Source organism: Chenopodium quinoa, unplaced genomic scaffold (assembly GCF_001683475.1).
Source record: "Chenopodium quinoa cultivar QQ74 unplaced genomic scaffold, ASM168347v1, whole genome shotgun sequence".
Lineage (NCBI taxonomy): Eukaryota > Viridiplantae > Streptophyta > Magnoliopsida > Caryophyllales > Amaranthaceae > Chenopodium > Chenopodium quinoa.
In genome coordinates, this window is record NW_018744593.1 from 1,467,360 (window position 1) to 1,494,401 (window position 27,042).

Genomic DNA, 27,042 nt, shown 5'->3' on the forward strand with positions numbered 1-27,042 from the left:
GGACTCTAATTCCCTCGCAAAAATAGGAAATTCCAGCGGAATTTTAAATTGTAGGAAAAATCCGTCGGAAAGCATTATTTCCGACGAAAAAATCCGCCGGAACCATTCCGACGGACCTTATTCCCTCGAAAACTTGTTCATCCGACGAAAAAATCCGTCGGAATGCGTCCAACGGATTCATATGCCCAAGGAAATACACCCTTCCGACGGAATTTTCCATCGGAAAATATTTTTCTGACGGAAAATTCCGTCGGAAGGGTGTATTTCCGAGGGATTATTTTCCGTCGGAACCTTTCAGCAATTAAAAAAAAAAGGCGATTTGAATTCTTTCACGAAACAGAAACTAGGCAGGGAGAAAGAGGAAGAGAGAGAAAGGGAGAAAGGGAATGAGAGAAGGAGAAAGGGAGAAGGAGAAAGGAGAAGGAGGTCGCCACCACCTGCTGTCGGGTTGTCGCCGCCGGTAAGTCGCCGTTTTTTTGGTTTAATTTTTTTTTATAAAGTTATTGAATACCCTAACCACCACCCCCACCTATGTTGTGACGGAATTCACTATTAGCCACCACAACCGCGAAATCTTCATTGAAAAACAGCATTGTCGCCGCCGGGTAGTGGTAAGTATTTTTTAGGGTTTTTGGGGTTTTTTTGAGGTTTTTTGGGGTTTTTTTGTACTTAACCCTTTTTTTTTTGGTTTTGGAATTGCTAGTGAGGAACCCCACAGCCATTACACTAGCCGGGCGCTGGTCTGCAACCAAGGGGACGCCCAGCCACCCCCGCTAGCAGGTGGTGTTTCCCTCTTTTTTTTTTTTTTTTTCTTTTTTTTCATTATAATTTGTTACCATTTAATCATTTTTTTAATATACATAGGAATCACATTCTATGTTACTAATTGGGATAATTTGATATTTTTTTAGGTTTTGTAGATTCACTTTGTTCTTTGGCAATAACAAGTGCAGATCTACAGGTTAGAGACTATGTAAAACCTAATATTATAAGTTTAGTTTATACTTGGCATGTTAGTCGGTAACTGTATTTAGATATATGTTGATTTATTGTTTTTTGTAAGTGTAGTGTATACAATTTATTGTATTTATATTATAATAAGTTGAAATTTTAGAAAAGAATGTGTATGTGTTATGATATGTTAGTTTAGTTTAGTTTATTTAAGTTTAGTTTTTAATTATTGTATAATAACATGTTAACATAGTTTGGTTTAGTTTATTATAATATTGTATGCTAGTTTAGTTTATTTTATTTTAGTTTAGTTTATTTTAAAATATTTAGTTTAATTTTGTGTATGTTAGTTAATTTAGTTTAATATTTTTGTTTGATATAATGTTTGTTATAATATTTAATAATTGTGCTTCTTATTTTGCTTATATTAGTTTAGTTTAATTATAATAAATCTCTATTTAGTATAATGCATGTGACCTTCACTTTATATATATATATAATAAATGAATCATTTTCATAATCATTTGCCTAGATACTCGTTCAAGGCATACACAATAGGAGTATGTCTTGAATAGTCCCCGGTTGGGACTGTCCTTGTACGCTTATTCTCACTTAGGTGGTGAATGTAAGCCTTGTTTTTGATTCTACAGAAAATCGTGTCTTTTCATTTCTCTACAGTGTTCTCTGGGTACATATGTAGGTGTGTTTAATTGCCTACATCGTGTACTTGGAGAACTGTAGAGAAATGCTGACGGATTTTCCGTAGAATTGAAAACCTGGCTTACATTCACTAGTGGGATTAAACGTACAAGGATGGGTTAGGTTGGAGTGATAAGGACCCTTTGGAAGAAGTTTATATCTCATTTGCATTTTCATGAATGATTGATGGATAATGGTTAGGAAGTACGCTTTGTGACTAATATGCGTGAGTTGTGTAGAAGTTGTAATCATGAAACGAACAGAACGTAGCTGGATGTATGAAAGGAAGGTCGGGCCATATGTTAATCCAGAGTTTGAGAAAGGGGTTGATGAATTCATGCAATACGTCAAAGATAATCCCGAAAGTAGTAACCCGAATGAAGTTAGGTGTCCATGTGCTAAATGTAAGAACAAACGGCTTTGGGACCCAGATACGGTTAAACTTCATTTGTTTCGCGCGGGTTTTGTACCTAATTACTATGAGTGGATGTGTCACGGGGAAGGGTTTCCGACGATTCCTGCAAGAGGGTCCAACGAATATCGTGAAATGGTTTTCGATGCGTTTGGTCAAAGTCAGGATCATGTGCATTCCGAAGAGGCTAGTGTTTCATCAGAAGAGGAGCCTAATGCCCAAGCTAAGCATTTTCTGGATTTATTGAAGGCTTCTGAAAGGCCATTATACGAAGGTAGTTCGTTGTCTGTGTTGGAGATGGCCGCTAGAATCACAAGTCTAAAGTGCGAGTATAATCTTCCGCACAGATGTGTCGATGGGTTTGTTTCACTTCTCAGTGAAGCAATTCCTAACAACAATCAAATGGTCGACACATTCTATGAGGTGAAAAAGATTGTGAAGGGCTTGGAAATGCCTCATGAAAGGATTCACGCTTGTCCTAAAGGATGTATGTTATTTTGGAAGGATGATGCCCAGCTGTCTACATGTAGGGCGTGTGGCAGCGATCGCTACAAGCAGACTTCCAAGGGTAGCCTAGTGCTTTTGAACGTTTTGTTTTATTTCCCAATCACTCCCAGGCTGCAAAGGCTGTTTACAACCAAGACTATTTCGGAGGAAATGACATGGCATTCGAAAAATCCTCGAGTGCAAGGCACTATGGCACACCCTAGTGATAGTGAAGCTTGGAAACACCTGGACAACTACTTTATGCATGTTATAAGAAAAAACTTAGAAAATATGCATGTTATAAGAAAAAACTTAGAAAATATGTTGTTTTTGTGATTTGAACGCATGTGCACCTAAAATTACCTATAATATGCATGTTATGAGAAAGAAATGGTTCATTAGGTGAGAACTTTAGAAAATAGGCAAGGGAATGGTCATTTAGGGGTGAATTGGTTGAATTTTGGTCTTTTAGGGTCCCAAAACTTAGAGACTTGGTTGTATTTGTGATTTCTAGGAATGTGCACTAAAACTACATATAATATGCATGTTATGACAAAGAAATGGTTCATTTGGTGAGAAATATAGAAAATAGGCGAGTGATATGTGATTTAGGGGTCTATTGGTTGGATTTTGGTCTAATTCGCTCCCAAACCTTAGAGACTTGGTTTTTTTTTGCAATGTCAAGGCATATACAACCCCAATTACCTATAATATGCATGTTATGAGAAAGAAATGGTTCATTAGGTGAGAACTTTAGAAAATAGGCAAGGGAATGGTCATTTAGGGGTGAATTGGTTGAATTTTGGTCGTATTCGCTCCCAAACCTTAGAGACTTGGTTTGTATTTGTGATTTCAAGGCAGATACGTCTAAAACTACCTATAATAGACATGTTATGAAAAAAAAATGGAACATGTAGTTAGAAATGTAGAAAATAGGCAAAGGATAGGTCATATAGGCCACAATAGGTTGAATTTTGGTCGTATTCGCTCCCAAACCATAGAGACTTGGCTTTTTTTTGTGATTTCAAGGCATATACGTCTATAACTACCTATAATAGACATGTTATGACAAAGAAATGGTTCATTTGGTTAGAAATATAGAAAATAGGCGAAGTATAGGTCATATAGGGGTCTATTGGTTCTAGTTTTGGTCCAATTCGCTCCCTAACCTTAGAGACTTGGTTTTTTTTTGTGATTTAAAGGCATATACAACCCCAACTACCAATAATAGACATGTTATGACAAAAAAATGGATCATGTAGTTAGAAATGAAGAAAATAGGCAAAGGATAGGTCATATAGGCCTCAATAGGTTGAATTTTGGTCGTATTCGCTCCCAAACCTTAGAGACTTGGCTTTTTTTTTGTGATTTCAAGGCATATACGTCTAAAACTACCTTTTATAGACATGTTATGACAAATAAATGGTTCAGTTGGTTAGAAATGTAGAAAATAGGCAAAGTATAGGTCATATAGGGGTCTGTTGATTCTAGTTTTGGTCCAATTCGCTCCCAAACCTTAGAGACTTGGTTTTTTTTTTGCGATTTCAAGGAATATACATCTAAAAATATCTATAACAAACATGGTATGACAAAGAAATGATTCATTTGTTAAGAAATGTAGAAAATAGGCAAAGGATAGGTCATATAGGCCTCAATAGGTTGAATTTTGGTCGTATTCGCTCCCAAACCTTAGAGACTTGGCTTTTTTTTGTGATTTCAAGGCATATAAGTCTAAAACTACCTATGATAGACATGTTATGACAAAGAAATGGTTCATTTGGTTTGAAATGTAGAAAATAGGCAAAGTATAGGTCATATAGGGGTCTATTGGTTCTAGTTTTGGTCCAATTCGCTCCCAAACCTTAGAGACTTGGTTTATTTTGCGATTTCAAGGAATATACATCTAAAAATATCTATAATAAACATGGTATGACAAACAAATGATTCATTTGTTAGGAAATGTAGAAAATAGGCAAAGCATGGATCATATAGGCCTCAATAGGTTGAATTTTGGTCGTATTCGCTCCCAAACCTTAGAGACTTGGCTTTTTTTTGTGATTTCAAGGCATATACGTCTAAAAATACCTATAATAGACATGTTATGACAAAGAAATGGTTCATTTTGTTAGAAATGTAGAAAATAGGCAAAGTATAGGTCATATAGGGGTCTATTGGTTCTAGTTTTGGTCCAATTCGCTCCCAAACTTTAGAGACTTGGTTTTTTTTGAGATTTAAAGGCATATAAAACCCCAATTACCTATAATAGACATGTTATGACAAAAAAATGGATCATGTAGTTAGAAATGTAGAAAATAGGCAAAGGATAGGTCAAATAGGCCTCAATAGGTTGAATTTTGTTCGTATTCGCTCCCAAACCTTAGAGACTTGGATTTTTTTTTATGATTTTAAGACATATACGTCTAAAACTGCCTTTAATAGACATGTTATGACAAAGAAATGGTTCAATTGATTAGAAATGTAGAAAATAGGCAAAGTATAGGTCATATAGGGGTCTATTGGTTCTAGTTTTGGTCCAATTCGCTCCCAAACCTTAGAGACTTGGTTTTTTTTTGCGATTTCAAGGAATATACATCTAAAAATATCTATAATAAACATGGTATGACAAAGAAATGACTCATTTGTTAAGTAATGTAGAAAATAGGCAAAGGATAGGTCATATAGGCCTCAATAGGTTGAATTTTGGTCGTATTCGCTCCCAAACCTTAGAGACTTGGCTTTTTTTTTGTGATTTAAAGGCATATAAGTCTAAAACTACATATAATAGACATGTTATGACAAAGAAATGGTTCATTTGGTTTGAAATGTAGAAAATAGGCAAAGTATAGGTCATATAGGGGTCTATTGAAACTAGTTTTGGTCCAATTCGCTCCCAAACCTTAGAGACTTGGTTTTTTTTTTGCGATTTCAAGGAATATACATCTAAAACTATCTATAACAAACATGGTATGACAAAGAAATGATTCATTTGTTAAGAAATGTAGAAAATAGGCAAAGGATAGGTCATATAGGCCTCAATAGGTTGAATTTTGTTCGTATTCGCTCCCAAACCTTAGAGACTTGGATTTTTTTTATGATTTTAAGACATATACGTCTAAAACCGCCTTTAATAGACATGTTATGACAAAGAAATGGTTCAATTGATTAGAAATGTAGAAAATAGGCAAAGTATAGGTCATATAGGGGTCTATTGGTTCTAGTTTTGGTCCAATTCGCTCCCATACCTTAGAGACTTGGTTTTTTTTTTGCGATTTCAAGGAATATACATCTAAAAATATCTATAATAAACATGGTATGACAAAGAAATGACTCATTTGTTAAGTAATGTAGAAAATAGGCAAAGGATAGGTCATATAGGCCTCAATAGGTTGAATTTTGGTCGTATTCGCTCCCAAACCTTAGAGACTTGGCTTTTTTTTGTGATTTAAAGGCATATAAGTCTAAAACTACATATAATAGACATGTTATGACAAAGAAATGGTTCATTTGGTTTGAAATGTAGAAAATAGGCAAAGTATAGGTCATATAGGGGTCTATTGAAACTAGTTTTGGTCCAATTCGCTCCCAAACCTTAGAGACTTGGTTTTTTTTTGCGATTTCAAGGAATATACATCTAAAACTATCTATAACAAACATGGTATGACAAAGAAATGATTCATTTGTTAAGAAATGTAGAAAATAGGCAAAGGATAGGTCATATAGGCCTCAATAGGTTGAATTTTGTTCGTATTCGCTCCCAAACCTTAGAGACTTGGATTTTTTTTATGATTTTAAGACATATACGTCTAAAACTGCCTTTAATAGACATGTTATGACAAAGAAATGGTTCAATTGATTAGAAATGTAGAAAATAGGCAAAGTATAGGTCATATAGGGGTCTATTGGTTCTAGTTTTGGTCCAATTCGCTCCCAAACCTTAGAGACTTGGTTTTTTTTTGCGATTTCAAGGAATATACATCTAAAAATATCTATAATAAACATGGTATGACAAAGAAATGACTCATTTGTTAAGTAATGTAGAAAATAGGCAAAGGATAGGTCATATAGGCCTCAATAGGTTGAATTTTGGTCGTATTCGCTCCCAAACCTTAGAGACTTGGCTTTTTTTTTTTTTGTGATTTAAAGGCATATAAATCTAAAACTACATATAATAGACATGTTATGACAAAGAAATGGTTCATTTGGTTTGAAATGTAGAAAATAGGCAAAGTATAGGTCATATAGGGGTCTATTGAAACTAGTTTTGGTCCAATTCGCTCCCAAACCTTAGAGACTTGGTTTTTTTTTTTTTGCGATTTCAAGGAATATACATCTAAAACTATCTATAATAAACATGGTATGACAAAGAAATGATTAATTTGTTAAGAAATGTATAAAAAAGGAAAAGGATAGGTCATATAGGCCTCAATAAATTGAATTTTGGTCGTATTCGCTCCCAAACCTTAGAGACTTGGCTTTTTTTTTGTGATTTCCAGGCATATACGTCTAAAACTACCTATAATAGACATGTTATGACAAAGAAATGGTTCATTTGGTTAGAAATGTAGAAAATAGGCAAAGTATAGGTCATATAGGGGTCTATTGGTTCTAGTTTTGGTCCAATTCGCTCCCAAACCTTAGAGACTTGGTTATTTTTGCAATTTCAAGGCATATACAACCCCAAATACCTATAATAGACATGTTATGACAAAAAAATGGATCATGTAGTTAGAAATGTAGAAAATAGGCAAAGGATAGGTCATATAGGCCTCAATAGGTTGAATTTTGGTCGTATTCGCTCCCAAACCTTAGAAACTTGGCTTTTTTTGTGATTTAAAGGCATATACATCTAAAACTACCTATAATAGACATGTTATGACAAAGAAATGGTTCATTTGGTTAGAAATGTAGAAAATAGGCAAAGTATAGGTCATATAGGGGTCTATTGGTTCTAGTTTTGGTCCAATTCGCTCCCAAACCTTAGAGACTTGGTTTTTTTTTGCGATTTCACGGCATATACATCTAAAACTATCTATAATAAACATGGTATGACAAAGAAATGATTCATTTGTTAAGAAATGTAGAAAATAGGCAAAGAATTTTGATTTTAACTTACATCTTTATTTGTGCAACTTTTCATATGTCTATCTTGTAGGAGGCCTACCAGAAGAAAGTTGAAGAAGCAAGCACCCAAGGGATTCAGAAGAGTCCAAATGAGTTGTACTGGGAAACTGTAGGTGGTCGAAACAAGAAGGTTCGTGTGAAGGGACTTGGCCAAGGTGCGGAGCTGTATTATGGCAACCGGAAGAGTTCCAAGTCTTCCCAACAGTACACACCTTCCTTTCTCCCAGATGCAAGATTAGATGGACCAGAGGGTGGAGCAGAGGTTGGAGGAGAGGGTGCAAGCTATGCGGAGTGAAATGGAAGTCGAGATGGAGACTCGATTGGCCGAAATAGAAAGGAGAAACCAAGAGAGGTATGAAGAGATGATGCGTCGATTCTCCAGCAACGACTCATGTTCCAACATTCCACATCAGCGTCGAGACCCCACGAACGAAGACCCAGGTAGCGGCGGTGCAGGGATAGGTACTCCAACTGTAGCTTAGAATTTGTGTACATAATTGGACATGTATTTAGTTTTAAATTATGTTGTCTAGTTGCACAAATTAAAATATATACATTAATATTATTGTTAATATATATATGAAAATATTTTCATATTTAAATCATCAATTCAAAATTAACACAAATTAGGTGCAGGATATAGGTGAGCAAAATCGAATTAAATAATTAAATTATTGCTTATTAAACAGGAACCTTCCGGCGGAACTTTTTGTCAGAAATGAATACCTTCCGACGGATTTATTCGTCGGAACATAAGAGGTTCCGACGGAAATACCCGTCGGAATTGTTTATGTTCCGACGAATTAATCTGTCGGAAGGAATTCATTTCCGACAAAAAGATCTGTCGGAAGACCCACTTTTTCGATGAACAAAATCTGTCGGAAGCTAAGATATTCCGAGGGAAAATTCCGTCGGAAGACTTCCATTTACGACGGAAATAATTCCCTCGGAATGTTGCGACGGACTTTCAATTTAAGTCAAAATCAGCTCCGACAGACGTAATTCCGTCGGAAAGGTGTCTTCCGACGGAATTTTCATCGGAAAACGTCCATTTTCCGACAAGGGTCGTTACGACAGACAACTTCCGACGAAATTCCGTCGGAAAGGCCGATTCCGACGGAATTTTCATCGGAAAACGTCCATTTTCCAACAAGGGTCGTTACGACAGACAACTTCCGACGAAATTCCGTCGGAAAGGCCGATTCCGACGGATTTTTCAATGTTTCCGACGGATTATTTCCGTTGGAATTAAGCTGTTTTGTTGTAGTGTTCTTGTTGTTGAGATTGTTGTTGAAAAGGGTGCTGGAATGGTGGTTGTTGTTGTTGTTGAAATTGTTGTTGTTGTTGCTCTTGTTCCTCACCTCCTTGGGCTTGGTCATCTTCTTCACCCGGAATCCACTCAAAATCCGGCTCAAAGATTCAATTCTCGGGGTTGTAAATATTCGTGGCTACCGGGTTAGGCAAGGTTGCATAGGGGCGCCTACTTACCAACCATGTGTAGGTCTTATCCCCCTCTTCTTCCTCCAACCAATGCATAGACTTGAGGGAGCGGATGTCTAGTCTCGTTGGTCCAAGAATGATCTCCAAATCTGCAAAATTAAGATTAAGAAAAGCAACAATAATAGTGATCGTCCCCCCAATTGTTATCACTCCACTCCCTGTGGTTACGTCATCTAGGTGGTCTACAATCCAAGCCCCTAGATTCAACCTTTCGTCACCCTCACTCAAGTGCCAAAGAAAAAGCAACTCGCGGTTAGAAACTACACCTAAACTATCTCCCCTAGCAAAAATAGTGCTAGCTATTAGGCGTTGGGATAGTCTAAAGGCGGGGTGTACTATGGCCATGGCCTTGTTGATCCTAGGATCTCTAGTACATAGGCCGGTGATTTTTCTCCAAAAAGATCCCGGGTTATGCTTTCGGGAAGGCTTATCCTTAGGTCCGAATTTGCCATCCGTTGGCCACTCAAATGCTTGGTTTACTTGTGATGGGTGTTCATCAATTGGAAGGTCATATATCGAGGGTTGTTGCGGTTATCTCGGTGGACAAATAGTGAGAAGAGAAATTCTAAGGTAAGTCGTTTGTAGGTGTTAGCATGCATTTCTAACCAATTTGGAACACCGGTTTGAAAGAATAGTTGTCTAACATCATTCTCTACACCTAAGGCTTTGGCTACCTCTTGGTTGTAAAATTTTGTTGTCTGGATTCGTCTCCTACTAATTCTTAGGTAGTTGTTCATGAAATCGGAATTATTAAAGACAATACCTAAGGTATTCACTTGCGGTGGTTCGACGGTGGGTGGAGGTGGAGAGTTCCTAAGTCTAGCAGAGGAGGTGTTTCTTGGTTGGTTCCTCCTAGACATGATCAATGTTTTTTTTTAAATAAAAAAAAAAACACTTCAAACAAGCACAATACCCAATAAACATAGAATCGAAACACACAAGACTCTAATTCTTCCACCTAACCAATACACAACAAGAACAATTCCGAAAATTTACTAACAATAATAGTATTAACAATTCAAACAATCCAACACCAATATTATCAACAATTCAAACAAACAACCACCTTAGTGTCAAAAATAACTCATCCAAACTTACTACTTATACTATGAAGAACCTATTACCAACAAATATTCCAACGCTCACCCAATTTTGAAAGATTATACCGAGAATGGCGTGGGTGTAAAACCCACAAATGAACCTTTCTAGTACCCCTTGTTGTTGATTGAAGATCCTTGTTCACCCAATTTGCTTAAAAATTTAAAATTCAAGAAACCCCTAAATCAATTTTGAAAGTTAGGGTTTGAGGAAATTTTGAGATTTTGGGGTTTTAATGGTGAAAAGGGGTAGTAACTTGTTAAGAATGTTGAAAGAGAGTGTGAGATTGTAGTTAAGAGTAGGGATTTGAGTGAAAAATGGAGTTTTAAAGGTGGAAATAAGGTTTGGAAAATAATAGTAGTAGTATGGAGTATGGAGGAGGAAGGAGAAGGAGATGTAGATTGAGAAAGAGGAGTGAGCATCGGTGGGGGGCTGTTTACTATTATTATCATATTTTTTTAATGAGAAGCGTGTGCGGAAACCAACTCCGCACGTACGTGTGGAAGGTGGCACGGACGTGCCAAATTTGGCACGGACGTGTAGAGAGGGTTAGTAGCTACTGCCTTGATTTCGGGCGTTTTGCACGTCCGTGCAGAACACTAGAACTTCTTTTTTTTTTTATTTTTTATTTTTTATGAGTATATATATACATATTATATATTTCCCATATTATTATCATTATTATTGGAAATCCTCCCAAAAATCTTTTCTCACTTCTCCTTTTATCAATTATACCTATAAGGATAATAAAAGACAAATGTTAGTAAAAAATTAAAATAAGGGAAGTGAAATAATAGTCTAAGGTAAGGAACTCGGGTTGCCTCCCGGAAGCGCTTCTTTAACGTCACTAGCTTGACGACATTGCAGGATCAACGTAAATGAGGAACATCAAATTCATCAAGGTGAACAATTTTGGCTTCTTTATGCACAAAACCATCAAAGTATGGCTTTAGTCTTTGGCCATTCACTTTGAATGGTTCACCATTTTCATTGGAGATTTCGATTGCACCATATGGAAAAACCCTTTTGATGGTAAAAGGCCCACTCCATCTTGATTTTAGCTTACCCGAAAACAACTTCAACTGGGAATTAAATAACAAGACTTTGTCACCTTCCTTGAACTCTCTTTTGTTGATATGCTTGTCATGCCAAGCCTTGGTTTTTTCCTTGTAGATCAGTGCACTCTCATATGCATCCAATCTTAACTCTTCCAAGGCATGGAGGTCAAGCAACCTCTTTTCACCGGCACCTCGAAGGTCAAAGTTCAAGGTTTTAATAGCCCAATGAGAACAACGCTCAAGTTCTACCGGCAAGTGACATGTTCCCATATACAAGCTTGTAAAGTGTGGTGCCAATGGGAGTCTTGAATGCGGTGCGGTAGGCCCATAGAGCATCATCTAGTTTCGTAGACCAATCCTTTCTAGACCTATCCACCGTCTTTTCTAAGATCATCTTTATCTCCCGGTTTGAAATCTCGGCTTGACCACTTGTTTGTGGGTGGTAAGCCAATGACACCTTGTGCCTCACACCATACTTCTCAAGAAGAGCTTGGAAGGACCACTTTGCATGCAAATCTGCATCACTAATGACGGCACGTGGCACCCTGAACCTTGGGAAAATTATCTTTTTGAATAGCTTGACCACCACCTTAGCATCATTAGTAGGAGATGCAACCGTTTCTACCCACTTTGACACGTAATCGACGGCCACAAGAATGAATTTATTCCCAAAAGAAGTCGGAAAAGGCCCCGATAAAATCTATGCCCCATACATTGAATATCTCCAACTCAAGAATGTTGTTCAAAGGCATTTCATTTCTTCTTGAAATATTGTCGATTCTTTGACACCAGTCACAAGCTTTCACTACACCCCACACATCTTTGAACATTATAGGCCAATAGAAACCACATTGCAATACTTTCGCCAAGGTTTTGTTAGCACTCATATGCCCTCCAAAAGGTGAGGAGTGACACATTGTGATAACATCTTCAATCTCATCATCCGGGACACAACTTCTAAAAAGGCCATCAACACCTTGTTTAAAGAGCAAGGGGTCGTCCCAAATGTATTGGCGAACATCATGAAGAAAGTTCCTTTTTTGTTGATAGGTGAGGTCGAGAGGAAGAATAGAGCAAGACAAATAGTTTGCAATGTCCGCAAACCATGGTGCCGGTGCTTGAAGGATAGCAAATAGTTGATCATCTAGAAATGAATCATCAATTGGCAAGTTATCAAGATCACCTACAAAGATAGGCGATCGGGCACTACATTTTCGGCACCCTTTTAGTCTCTAATCTCAATGTCATAATATTGCAAAAGCAAGACCTACCGTATCAATCTTGGATTTGGTTCCTTCTTGGACAAAAGGTACTTCAAGGCCGAATGGTCGGTGAAGACTATGACCTTAGAGCCCAACAACTAGGACCTTTTAGTCTCTAATCTCAATGTCATAATCTTGCAAAAGCAAGACCTACCGTATCAATCTTGGATTTGGTTCCTTCTTGGAAAAAAGGTACTTCAAAGCCGAATGGTCGGTGAAGACTATGACCTTAGAGCCCAACAAGTAGGACCTAAACTTCTCAATTGCATGAACAATGGCTAGAAACTCCTTTTCCGTGGTTGTGTAATTTCTTTGTGCCTCATCCAATGTTTTGCTAGTATAATAGATAGCATGGAGCTTCTTGTCCTTCCTTTGTCCAAGAACAGACCCAACGATAAAATCCGAAGCATCACACATGAGCTCGAAAGGAAGCTCCCAATTAGGGGGTTGAATGATAGGGGCCAAAATCAAGGCCTCCTTTAACCTATCAAATGCTAGCAAACAATCATTAGTAAACACAAAAGGGGCATCTTTCACAAACAGTTGAGTGAGCAGCTTTGCGATTTTTGAAAAATCCTTTATGAACCGGCAGTAAAAACCCGCATGTCCAAGAAACCTCCTTATCCCCTTCACATTTGTAGGGGGTGGGAGGCGCTCAATTACCTCGATCTTGGCACGATCTACTTCAATGCCCCTACTAGAAATCACATGACCAAGAACAATGCCCTCCTCTACCATGAATGACATTTTTCCCAATTCAAAACTAAGTTCACCTCTTGACATCTTTTTAACACTTTAATCAAATTCGAAAGACAAGTGTCAAAAGATGAACCAAAAACAGAAAAGTCATCCATGAATACCTCGATTGATGATTCAAGCATGTCGGAAAAGATAAACATCATACACCTTTGAAACGTGGAAGGTGCATTACAAAGTCCAAATGGCATCCTTCGATAAGCAAAAGTGCCAAGTCTTTCCTTGATCCTCGGGTTGGATTGGGATTTGGCAGAATCTCAAGTATCCATCCAAGAAGCAATAATGACTTTGTGATGCTAGTCTTTCCAATATTTGATCAATGAAGGGGAGTGGGAAGTGGTCTTTCTGGGTGGATTTATTCAATTTTTGATAATCAATGCACATCCTCCACCCGGTGACCGACCTCGTAGAAATGGTCTCACCCTTATCATTTTTTATGATGGTCATGCCTCCCTTTTTAGGCACAACTTGAACCGGGATAACCCACTTACTGTCGGAGATAAGGTAGATTACGCCCGCTTCAAGAAGTTTCAAAACTTCTTTTTTCACCACTTCCTTCATGTTTGGATTGAGCCTTTTTTGGTGCTCAATCGAGGAAGCATGATCATTGTTTCGGGGTTTTTTGATGTGTCCTGCGGGAGAGTTACAATTCCGAGAGTGCCCTTCGCCGCCTGTACCTGTAAAACCACGAAGAATCCGGTTGGTTGGAGCTCCGCCTCCGACGATCAAGTTAGTTACGTACAGGAGGAAGATAGTGCGTAAAATAGTGAAATTACTTCTCGCGTAATGGGGGAATTCCGCAATTAATATTGATCGGGTTTTGTGTAAGTATTTATGAATGAATTTATGAATACCCATTAATGAGGATCCCCCCACTATTTATAGTGGGGAGACTTGGTTCCCAATTTAGGGTTCATGGGACACGTGTCAGCAGGGGATTGGAGCCCTGCTGACCAATGGCTGGGTGCCACGTGTCGCTTAGCCATAGGGCCACGTGGCTGGGGTATTTTTACCCCAAACATTTGTCCCTCTCAGGTGCTGATGTGGCAGGGTGCCACGTGCACCTGAGAAGAACGCTGACGTATGCAAAAAATATATATATTATTTTTTTTTTTTTTGAATTTGAATTGGAACCTCTTCAGATTCTAACTAAAAGAAGAGGGAAAAGCAGAAGGGGAAAGGTCGCGTCCCTTCGCCTTCTGAGGCATCCCATATAAATAGGAGGAGACTCCCACGAGAGCTCATTTACAAACTTCGTGAATTTTCTTGAATTTTGAGAGCATCCGGTACTTGAGAATTGAGAGCAGACGAAAATCTGATAATTTAAAGCAGCCAGTTACCAGACCGCCTGTAAGTTAGCAAGCAAGCAAAGGTTTTTTCGTGAGGGTACCCAAGAGAACCCAGGCGGTCTTCAAACCGTCTGTGTCTTTGCAAGCATCCCCAAGAAATTTCTTGAGGTTTCAGCAAATTCTTCGTTACTCTAGGTACCGTCTCTATTCCTTCTCGCTTTTCCATGTATTTCCGTTTGCGTCTTTTGCTTGCATTTTTTTTATCAGTCCCTCTGGTACTTGAAATCCTATGGATGAAGGTATGGTCTCTATGGATCCTATCGAATTTCATTCGGAGGAGGAAGAGGTAGATGGACCCTTTATACCCATACCCGGAACATAGTTGTGAACCTAGCCGGTCAATTAGTACGGCTGAGTCTAGAACTGGATCTGCCGCCTCTGATCTTTGGAATTTCCCCTTTTCAACGCCTGTATCGACCGACTCCGTGTCTGTGCAGGACACGATGGCTAGAATTAGGGGAACGACTATGGACCCCAATTACAGAGGCGGAGACTCAAATGAGTTGTCGCCTAAGAGACGAGCCCCGGACGAGGCGGCTAGAGAACCATCCGGCGGCACTCCCGCCACCCCAAGCGATAGTATTTTAGGCTCCCACAACGAGGAGACTTCTCCTGCTCAGGAGACTGAGCTGCCAGGATCCGTCAATGAGGGTCCCAACTCCCCATCCGGCTCTGATGACGGTCGCATCGAAAGCAGTAGCACTAGCTACTTGACCATGTCAGAAGATAGCGAGGAGGCGGAGAGGCCTTCGTGGCAAAGTAGAAACAACCCTCTCATGATCGCCGTCTCTCTCAAGGACCGGGCCCTCATGCGGTCTTCTCTAACAGACTTCATTACCAAGCGACCGCTTGGAGGAGGGTACAAGCTGTCCGTACCGGGGGAGTTCGGGACGGTTATATGGGAAGATGACCAACCCAACGCTAACAGTTGGTTTGGGTGCTATGAGGCGGCTTTCCTAGCCGGTGTCCGCTTCCCCCTTCACAACACGATAAAGGCCATACTTAGGGGATATGGCCTAGGCGTTTGGCAACTCACCCCTAATTCTTGGGTGAACATTCTAGGGTACATCGCCGCCTGCGAGATGCAGGATCTCAACCCCGGCTAGGAGGCGTTTGCCCAAATGCATTATTTGAGCAGGAGCCCAGGCGGCTGGAGAGCCTGGTACACCTTGACGACTTATCCTCAATATATGATGACACTGGATAAGCCGTCTAAATGGTCGGACTGGAAGAACCGGTTCTACCTGGTCAAAGATCCGACTGAGGAGGAAAACAGGGAGTTCCGGACCTACAACCGGAAACCAGAGCTTTTGGGGCAGAAGTGCCGGCTGCCCCCAGTGCCGGATCATGACAGGGAGGCCATATTGGACTCCGGATTTTTTGAACTAACCTCTTCCACTCTCTCAACCGGAGAGATAATAAGGGTGCCCAAAAACTGGGTGCCCAAACACGAATTCTTTAAGGATGAGTGCTTCTTGTCCGCCTGCGGGCTTAGCAGCATGTTTGAAAGACGTAAGCTACGAACCTTAGCCGGTTAATTTTATGCCGGCTAACCTTTTTCTTTTGATTGCAATGTGAAATTATCATGATTCTGACTGGATGTATTTGCGTCTTGCAGAAGAAGCTAAAAACATGCTGCCCACCGCCAAGACACCCGCCAAGAAAGCTTCAGATATCCGAAAGGAGAATCTGGAGAAGAAACTTGCCGCTCAGGCGGCTTAAAAGGTTAGCCCGTCTGACCTTCATTATTTGTTTGCCTTGATGCCATTTTGGCCATTTCCGCCTGACCGTTTGTGACCTTGTCTCAGGATGGGGGTGTTATCCCCCGCTCTCTGCAAAAACAGATCCGGCAACGGCCGTCTGTTGAAGAACCTGCACATAAGGTGCAGAAAACCGCTTCACCGCCCGGGCTACTACCGGCGGTAAAACAATAAAGACCCCAGGCGGGTCTAACGCTGAAACGGCCTCGAAAGAGGTCACCCCAATAAGGACCGCAACCGGTCCATCTGCTGCTGGGGGCCAAAGGGCTTCCCAACAAGGTACAAACCCCTTCAACCTCACGCTGCTAGACCTACCCATGCGGGTTAAGTCATATTCTCAGTCTCAGCCGGGCGATTCTCCGATCAGCCGGCTGTCTGTAGGCGGAGCGTATGCAGCTTTCTCACCGTCTGTTTCTGGTGCAGATAATTCTCCACGCTGGCCGGACGCTGCTCAGTACGCCCGGGCCATGCTGAAAGCCGTCCCCTGGGACGAGAAGGAGGCGATTCCTGGAATCAATACCTTCAATGCCGACCGTGTAATGGTCGACCTGGCTGATGTAAGTTAAAGAGTACCCACCCGGCATTTAATTTGTAGTGTGGGCATCCGATTTTTCTACTAATACCGACTGTGTTGTTGCAGGCACTGCTCCGCATGGAGGGGCTCAAGAAGGCCTACATCCGCAAGCAGGAGGAGGTAAGAAGAGCCAAACGTTCTGCGGATGACGCACATAGCGTTGCCCACTATTCAATGATTGTGCATGACTTAGAAACTAAATCTATAATCATGCAACAGGCGGATCAGGTCAAGTCCCTCCAACATGCCCTCAAGGAGTCCAAGACCAAAATAGATAACCTCCAGGCGGCCCTGGACAATGCGGAGGATGAGCTCCAGAATCATGAGGATCCCCTCAAGCGGCTTAACTAGGCGGAGAAGAACAACAAACAGCTGCAATTGGAGAATGACCGCCTGGTCAAGGAGGCTGCTGATGCACAGCGCAACTTCCAGGCCACTCTTGAAGCTGATCAGAGCCGGCTCATTGAGGAGAATGAGCAGGACTGCGAAAACCGAATGAAGAAGGCGTTCTCCATCATCCACCCGGATGCAGACTACAACGTCTGGGAGCTCGCCTACAAATACGCAGATCTTGCCATTATGGCTGAGGAGGAGGGCAAGCCGGGGCCTGGAACCTATGAGCAATGGGTTGACGCCGAGTTTCAGCGAATGCAGGCGGAGGCGGCGGGCAATGAGACGGTAGTCGAGGATGAGGTTGCTCCCGGCTCCGTTCCCACCACCGACCCAACTCATCCGGAGGGGAACCAGGCTGAGGGCGACCGGGTGACAGTGCAGATAGAGTAGCAACGATCTCCCGGCCTGCGTGCCGTGCATTATTTTGTAATAGCGCCGGAAGGGTCGGCTTACTCTGCTGTTATTTTTTATTTTGAATATTGATACATTTTCGCCGGCTGTGCCGGTTTATTCTGTAAATAGTTCATATTTTCACCGGCTGTGCCGTTTTATTCTGCTACATTTCCACCGGCTGAGCCGGTTTTGAATGAATTTGGATTTATTTGAATTTTTCTTTTTACTGCTTACTTTTTTGAATGAATGTGTTTTCGCATGACGCGCATGACTGGTAGGGGTTAGGGTAATTTCCCATGGATAGGAGGCTGGCATGGGTGAGATGGTGCCAGGAGGCTATCCATATGCCATAGCGCAAATGTTAACAACTTAGCTAAGTGCTAAGTGCTAATTGCTAGAACGAAAAGCAGCCGGTTTTTACTGATTTGCCGGCTGAGGCTTTTGGGAAAGGCCTTTTCGTGAGATTTAGGGTGTCCATTTTCCGGTTGGGCTTTTGCAAGAACACCCCTTCATAGATTATGGCATAAACCAAATGCTGGAGGCCTGCCTTTTCTTAGTCGATTAGGCGGCACTTTAAGTACCGGCTGTCTGTTTTGAGATCAGCCTTTGATTGGTACTTTACCCAAAGAGTGGGCCGGCTGCATGTTTGGGATTGCTAACCCACGTTTCTCTGGTACAAGGGATCATTCAGGCGGTTAGGGCCGCCTGACATTTGATCACTAGAACAATTTTCCACCCAAATAGGAGATGTTCTCTTCGATGAGTTCGCCCGAATGGGTGTCACCGGATGATTCGTTAGTTTTCAGGGCCGCTTGTGTTGAACACAAGACATGGCACATGGAAATTCAGTAAAAAGGGCCGCTTGTGATAAGCACAAGACATGGCGCATGTAAGCATAATATGTAGTAAATCTTCATTAATTATACAGAAGTTTACAAAAGCTATACAATTTCTAGAAGTAGTACTTCTTAAGATTGTCTACATTTCAGGTTCTAGGAAAATTTCTACTGTTTGGGGTTTCCAGGCGATATGTGCCATCTCGCACTTCTTCAAAGATCCGGTAGGGTCCCTCCCAATTTGGGGTTAATTTGCCTTGTTCATTGGCCCTACCGGTTGCTTCCATTTTGTGAAGCACAAAATCTCCTACTTTCAAGGGTCGTTTGTGAACCCGCTTGTTGTAGGCTCTTGTCATTCTCAAGCGGTAAATCTCATGATGCAAGGCTGCGTTGCCCCTTCGCTCTGGGAGAGCATCCAGTGCAAGCCGCATGGCTTCCCAGTTGGCCGCCTCATCATATAGCATGATGCGAAGTGTTGGCTCATAATGTTCAATGGGGAGCACCGCCTCAGTGCCATATGTCATAAGAAATGGGGTTTCACCGGCTGCCCCTTTTTCAGTGGTCCTGATGGCCCAAAGGACATGAGGTAATTCCTCTGCCCATAGTCCGCCGGCTCTTTCCAACTTCTTCTTTATACCGTCTGAGATCAGTTTATTGAAAGCCTCAACTTGCCCGTTTGCCTGAGGACGGCCAACGGATGCAAAATAATGGGAGATTCCTTGGTCCCCCAACCAGCTCTTGAGGACAGGCGTTTCAAATTGTGGTCCGTTGTCAAAAACCATAGACATTAGAACCCCAAACCGGGCGATGACGTTCCTCCAAATGAAGGAGATCACGTCCTTTGTTTTTATGCCCTTGACCGCCTCTGCTTCAACCAATTTGGTGAAGTAATCCACTGCCACCAAAATATAGCGGCGACTGCCTGATGCAGGCGCATAAGGACCCAGAATGTCCATGCCCCACTTTGCGAACGAAACCGGACTATGGATGGCTGTCAGGTCATTTGCCAGTCGATGTATCAACCGGGCGAAATTTTGGCATTTGTCACACTGTTTCACCAAATCCATGGCGTCTGCCTCAAGAGTGGGCCAAAAGTACCCCTGCCGTCTGGTTCTTCTAACCTAGGACCTGCCGCCTATGTGTAAGGCACAAAAACCCGCGTGCAGATCCTCTAGGACTTCTCTTCCCCTTTCAGGGGTTACACACTTTAGAAACGGCTGTAGGTATCCCTTTCGGAGGAGTTCTCCATGATGCATAACAAAGCTCAGAGCACGCTTCTTGAGTGCTACTGCTTCAGAAGGGTCAACCGGTAGCGTACCGTCTGTCAAGTAAGCCCGGATGGGGTCCATCCAGGTGGCACTTCGGTCTAGGATTCCAATGGGTTCATGATCAACGCTTCTTTTCTCAATGACTTCCCAAAAGACCGTCCTAGGAGCATCACAGGAGGCGGAGGATGCCAATTTGGAAAGGGCACCTGACTTAGATGAAATTCGTCAAGTGACACGACCTCTTCTCTGACCGCCTGCAGATATTTGATCATAGCCGGATGGGTGGCCTCGTAGTCACCATTGTACTGGCTAACAATCAACTGAGAGTCTGAGCAGGCGCTGACTTTTATTGCCCCTGCTGCCTTACACATGCGTATACCGGCTAGCAGGGCTTCATACTCTGCCTCATTATTTGAGGCTTGGAACTGGAACCTTAGTGCATATTCAAACTTATCCCCTTCCGGAGAATGGCATATAACGCCTGCACCACAGCCGTTCACTGTAGAGCTACCGTCTACAAATAACTTCCAAACCTGAACATGATTTTTCGGTTGCACCGGTCTAGTCATCTCGACAATGAAGTTGGCAAACGCCTGACCTTTCACTGCCCGCCTGGGTTCAAAAGTTATCTCGAGGCTCTGTATTTCAACAGCCCACTTGATCATTTTGCCGGATGACTCGATGGTGGTCATTAGGCGCTTGAGTGGCTAGTCTGTATATACAATCACCGGGTGAGCCAAAAAGTAGGGCTTCAACCGCTTGACTGCGACGAACAGGGCCAACCCAAATTTTTCGATCATAGGGTACCGGAGTTCAGCATTTTTAAGCACGTGGCTGATGAAATACACCGGGAGCTGATTACCGTCTCTCTCAGCGAGGAGAACGGCACTAAGGGCATGATCAGAGACAGCTAGATACATATAGAGAACCTCCCGGGGTAGGGGGCTCACTAGCCTTGGCAAGGAATGCAAGTGTTGCTATAGCTTCTGGAATGCCATTTCCGCCTCTTCACCCCACTCAAATCTGGACTTCTTCCGGATGGCCTGGAAGAAGTAGAGGCACTTGTCGCCTGACCGGCTGAGAAATCTTCCCAACGCCGCCAGGCAACCGGTCAGCTTCTGGACTTCTTTTACAGTGTGGGGAGACCGCATGTCAATGACCGCCTGTACTTTTTCCGGATTAGCCTCTATGCCTCTTTGGTCGATCAAAAATCCGAGGAACTTCCCAGACTCAACACCAAATACACACTTCTTTGGGTTAAGCATGACCCGGTGCCGCCTGAGTGTGGTGAATGTTTCTTGGAGGTCCAGTAGGTGATCCGTCTGTAGCTTGGATTTGACTATCATGTCATCGATGTATGCCTCTACATTCCTACCAATCTGGTTGATGAAAACTGTGTTTATCATGCACTGGAATGTATCCGGTGCATTCTTTAACCCAAACGGCATCACCTTGTAACAAAATAACCCCTGATCAGTGAAGAAGGTCGTCTTTTCTTAATCTTTTTTCCATAGGGGTATTTGATGGAAACCTGAATAGGCATCCATGAAACTCATCAGAGCATGACCGGCTGTGGAGTCGACCAGACTGTCGATCTTTGGAAGCGGGTAACTGTCCTTGGGACATGCTCTGTATCCAAGACTGTCGATCTTTGGAAGCGGGTAACTGTCCCGTTTGGTCCGCCTTTCTTTTCATACCGGCTGCCCTTAGAGCCGGGACTGCTGTATCGCAGTTATCAAGATCTATGGGCTTGCCGTTTCCGGCTGCCCCCATAGTTGGTTTGACGTCAGAGAGATAGCACTCCCTAGCCGTCCTCTGGTCCCCTTTCAGGGAACCGACTGTACCGTCATCCTTTTCAAATTTAACGAGCATGAGTGAGGGGACGATGACGGCCTTGGATTCGTTGAGGGTCGGACGGCCAAAAATCATGTTGTAGGCGGCAAGCTCTTCTACAACTAAAAATTTTACCACCATGTGGCGTCCTTCCCCCTTCTCACCCAGCCGGATGGGAACATCTATGCTTCCTACCGGATGCACTACTCCTCCCCAAAAACCAACTAGTGGGTGAGGCGCCTGGTGCATGTTACTGGATTTTTACTTGAGCTTAGTCAAGCACTGATAACTAATTAGGTCAGACGAGCTCCCGGTATCTATTAGGATCCGGCCAACCCTCTGATTGGCAACCTTACACTCAATGACTACGGGGTCGTCATGAGGCCGCCTGACCTTGCCTCGGTCCTTTAGCAGGCGCTGCTGCCAGTCCATGAGTTGGTACGGCTGCTGCACATTCCTGCCAAACGGGCCCGTTTGAGTAAAAGGGGATCCACCCAGCCCATTTGGCGAACCAAATAGACCAGGTTGGATCACTTGGGGTCCAGACCGGGCGGATGGTTCGCCCGTCTGACTCCCTAAGCTTGTTCCCGTGCGCCTGTTAGAGGTGTCACGGAAACTGTCCGGGAAGGTCGACGTTAAAGCCGACGCAGATGCGAGACTTCTCTTTTCCTGGAGAAACGTCCGGGCAACAGAGAAAGTCTTCTTGGTGCCATCCGGCTGTAAGTGTCGGATGGGTTTTCTGAGTTCCGCTTGCGGGAAGCGGAGTCAGTTTTGATCAAACCTGAGGCCCTCCCCCTCCTTCGGCTTTGGGTGAGGGGTAGGGACCCGGTCTTTTATCGTCTTCTTCCCTGAAGAAGGCTTCTTGGCCGGCTGACTCTTCTTGGGAGTAGCTGACCGAATAAGGTTTTGGATCTCGCCTTTGAAACTATTCATGAAGGTCATGAGTTCGTTCCTAGTGACGGGAGCAGAGCCTTCTGCCGCCTGAGCAACTCCATCCGGGTTGCCGGCTGGGTTGCCTGGAGCAGCTTGGATGTTATCCCGTTCCTTCTTATCCCTGGAACGGGTGTGCTTTGTTCTGAAGGACCCGTCTGGGGCCACATAGGTGTCGACTCCATAGTCATCACTACTTTCATGGTCCGTCTGGACCTCAGGCTCGGCCGATGGCCGCTTGTCCTGATCCGGTGGTACAGGATTGGAAGTCATCTCAGAAGTACTCTCCCCACAGACGGCGCCAAATGTTTCGGGGTTTTTTTGATGTGTCCTGCGGGAGAGTTACAATTCCGAGAGTGCCCTTCGCCGCCTGTACCTGCAAAACCACGAAGACTCCGGTTGGTTGGAACTCCGCCTCCGACGATCAAGTAAGTTACGTACAGGAGGAAGATAGTGCGTAAAAAAGTGAAATTACTTCTCGCGTAATGGGAGAATTCCGCAATTAATATTGCTCGGGTTTTGTGTAAGTATTTATGAATGAATTTATGAATACCCATTAATGAGGATCCCCCCACTATTTATAGTGGGGAGACTTGGTTCCCCATTTAGGGTTCATGGGACACGTGTCAGCAGGGGATTGGAGCCCTGCTGACCAATGGCTGGGTGCCATGTGTCGCTTAGCCATAGGGGCATGTGGCTGGGGTATTTTTACCCCAAACAATCATCATCAAGTAGAATTTTATGCATGCATATGGTGGGGCTTATCCCCTTAATGTCATCAATTTTGTACCCAATGACATCTCTATACTCCCTTAAAACAACTACAAGTTTCTCAACAGAGGTGTCATCGAGCTTAGCATTGACAATAACGGGATAACTCTCGCTATCATCAAGAAAAGTATATTTAAGTATAGGGGGAAGGGGTTTAAGTTCAACCTTAGGAGGAGGCGTAGTCCTCTCCTCTTTTGCTTCCACGTTAAGCACTTCAAATTTCATCACGTCGTGGACCAAAGGTTGGTTGAGTAAGATATCATACCCCTTTGCTTCTTCACCCTCCTTGACTAAGCCTCCCGTTAGGGTAGCTTGTAAAGGATCTCTTTCATACAATCTTTCTCGGAACTCTTCTAAGTCCCTCTTCAATGTATCAATTCTATGAACCTCATCAATCAATGGCTTTTTCAAAGTTTGTGAGAATGAAAATGAAATTTTCTCATCTCCCACATTCAAAGTCAATCTTCCTTCCTTCATATCAATCACCACTCCCGCGGTGTTAAAAAATGGTCTCCCCAAAATGAGGGGTACTCTTGTATCTTCTTCCATCTCCATTACCACAAAATCACATGGCACAAATACTCTTCCAACTTGAACCGACACATCTTCAAGAATCCCCAAAGGTAGCCTAACCGTGCAGTCAACTAATTGTAAGGACATTCTTGTTTGTTTTAAGTCTCCAACTTTCAAGCTCTTTGCAATAGAATAGGGCATAAAGCTCACACTTGCCCCAAGATCACACAAAGCATCCATAGCCTCTAAATCTCCAATTTTCACCGGTATTGCATAGCTACCGGGGTCACCAAGCTTTGGGGAAGCTTGTTTTGAATGATTGCACTCACCTCCTTAGGAAGGGAGATGGTTGCACTCTCTTCAAGCCTACTCTTGTTGGATAGAAGATCCTTCAAGAATTTAGCATAGGTAGGCATTTGTGACATAGAATGAAGAAAAGGAATGTTCACTTGAAGTCTACTCATGACTTCAAGAAATTTTGAGAACTTTTCATTCATCTTTTTCTCCACAATTCTATGAGGAAATGGAATGGGGGGCTTATATACTCTCATGGGGGGATTTTCTATTCTTCTTTCATCTCCCTCATCTTTCTTTGAGGCTCCCTCATCACTCTTTTGTTGCTCTTTTCTCTCAACTTCAACTACTTCATTTTCAATATCATCCTCACTTCTCACCACACCTCCCTCATTTCTCTTTTGTGGCTCCTCTTCACTCATAACCGGACCCTCATAACCTCTACCCGATCTCAAAGTTATAGCCTTAGCTTGCTCCTTTGGGTTCACTATCTTTGAGCTTGGAAAGTGACCACTAGGATTGGAGGATGAACTTCCAACTTGTTGTGCAATTTGAGCCAATTGGCTCTCAATTATCTTATTGTGCGCTTGAAGTTGTTGGATGTTTTCATGCATATCCACATTGTTCCTTACTTGTTGTGTCATGAAAGTTTCAAGAACGGATTCAAGGCTAGTCTTTTGAGGAGGTGGAGGAGGAGGAGTGGTTTGGTTATATTGTGGTCTTTGTTGGTTTTGATCCCTTTGGTTAGGATGGCGATATGGAGCTTGTTGGTTTTGAGAATGGGGTTGGTTGTAGTGGTTTTGAGGTTGGTTTTGATTATGGTTGTAGTTGTTTTGTGGGGGGCCTTGGTTGTATTGCTTGCATCCCGTGTTTTGTTGGGGCTTCCAACTTTGGTTGTAGGATTGGGAGTATAGCTCATTTCTTTGCCCAATTGCCGCCGCTTGCTCTTGATTTGTTGAGTTGCAATAGGAGGACAAGTGATTATTTCCTCCACAAGTCTCACAAGACATGACTTGTGAGGAAGAGCTTGAGGGTGTGAGGGTGTCTTGATATAGCTTGTGAGCTAGCATATCGAACTTTGATGCAATAATGTCTATTGCACTAAGATCATGGATTCCACCCTTCTTTGTTTGAGGTTGCCTTCGATCACCTCCATATGCATAATGCTTGGCCACTTCCTCAATCATCTTATATGCATCATCCATCGATAGCTTTTTGAGGCTACCACTGGCCCCGGAATCAAGGTTGGCCCTTGAAATAGGAGTAAGACCGTCATAGAAGCTTTGTACAATGATCCATGATGTAAAACCATAGTGGGGGCATTTCCTTGTGAAATCTTTGAAACGCTCCCAAGCTTCACTCAATGTTTCATCAATGTCTTGATTGAAATTGGCGATCTTTCTTCTTGATTTGGCGGTCTTTTTTGGAGGACAATACTTTCCAAGAAAGGCTCTAGTGACTTCGTCCCATGTACTCAATGATCCCTCTTCAACCGTTCTCAACCAATGCTTTGCTTTATCACGGAGGGAGAATTGAAACATGTGCATACGGATGAACTCTTCCGAAATGTTGTTCTGCTTCATGGTTGTACACAACTCAAGAAAGTTTTCCAAATGAGCAAAAGGACACTCATGAGGACTACCTCCGAATTGATCGCTTTGAATCATACGAATGAGTTGAGGTGAAAGCTCAAAGTTGTTTGCATTTGCAGTAGGGAGACGTATGCCACTCCGAAGTTGGAATGCGTTGGGGTGGTCATAGTCTCGTAGCAAAGGTGGAGGAGGATTCTCTCCCATGTTATCTTCTTCGTTGGTTCCAAAAACCTCTTCCGGATCGGAATCCGAATATACAATGGAGAACTCGGGTGTGCCTTGCAAAAGTCTCCTCGCATTTCTCAAAGTCCTATTTAGCTCTGGATCAACGGGTATAAGCGGTGATTGCTTACTCTTTCGTGTCATGCAAATTCAAACAAAGCTAAGAAAAACGTTAGTAATGACTGTCACAAGCTAAACACACATAAACAAAAATTAAGGTAAGAAAACTATTATACATATACACACATTTAGTCTCATTCAACAATAATACATTCAATGTGACTTTGTCTCCTCGCCAACAGCGCCAAAATTTTGATAGGCCGTTGTCAAGCCTACCAAAATAAATCCTATCCTGGTCTCTCTAACTAATAGCAAGGGTAAGAAAGGGTTGAACCCAAGAGAGGCGTTGAATCAACCATCGAGATACTACCATTCAAATAAGCTAAATGAAGTCGAAGTTGGTTTGGTTTTAAGTAACTTTTACTAGTTCAAAACAACTAAAAGCTAAGGGGAGATTAACAATATTAAGAGGAATCTAGGGCTTGGGTTATACCACTCAACTTCATCACAAATCACAATTAGCATGCAACAATCAAGGTAAAATAGGGGATAAATAAGGGAAGTCATCTAAGGCACCTAACTACTCTATCAAGCTAGAGGGATTACTTGAATCATGAATACAACCTACTCTCGTGGTTACAAATCATAAAACAAGTGTTAAAGCATAATCACGATGACATAAACATTCCCTTGACTGGAGATTCCTATTCTCATGGCATTTCAAGTCAATTAAGCATAAGGGAGCTAACTTAAGTTCATCTCTCGATCCTTCGTCGAGGAAGCTTGGATAAATAGTTCTAACAATGGCCATATACAAGAACTAAACAAATAAACCACTTAAGCTTAACTAATTAACATCCCACAATAACCAAATTAACACATGCAACTAGTTATTAGTGACTACATTGAAG

At 42.3% G+C, this 27,042-nt stretch overlaps 2 protein-coding genes across 2 annotated transcripts; one reads left to right on the plus strand and one right to left on the minus strand.

The window, feature by feature from the left end:
- The first annotated feature begins 1,900 nt into the window (after positions 1–1,900).
- LOC110699785 lies at positions 1,901–7,964 on the plus strand. Its single transcript, XM_021877301.1, has 2 exons — positions 1,901–2,815; positions 7,701–7,964. Exons 1-2 carry the CDS (start codon positions 1,901–1,903, stop codon positions 7,962–7,964), a joined length of 1,179 nt encoding a protein of 392 aa, XP_021732993.1.
- A 3,172-nt stretch (positions 7,965–11,136) lies between these two features.
- LOC110699786 lies at positions 11,137–11,595 on the minus strand. The gene has a single exon (XM_021877302.1). It carries the CDS (start codon positions 11,593–11,595, stop codon positions 11,137–11,139), a length of 459 nt encoding a protein of 152 aa, XP_021732994.1.
- Positions 11,596–27,042: the final 15,447 nt, after the last annotated feature.

Coding starts and splice junctions, on each gene's coding strand:
- LOC110699785 (XM_021877301.1), top strand. CDS start 1,901: ATGAAACGAACAGAACGTAGCTGGATGTATGAAAGGAAGGTCGGGCCA. Junction 2,816..7,700: donor TGGACAACTACTTTATGCAT/GTTATAAGAAAA, acceptor TCTATCTTGTAG/GAGGCCTACCAGAAGAAAGT.
- LOC110699786 (XM_021877302.1), bottom strand. CDS start 11,595: ATGGGAACATGTCACTTGCCGGTAGAACTTGAGCGTTGTTCTCATTGG.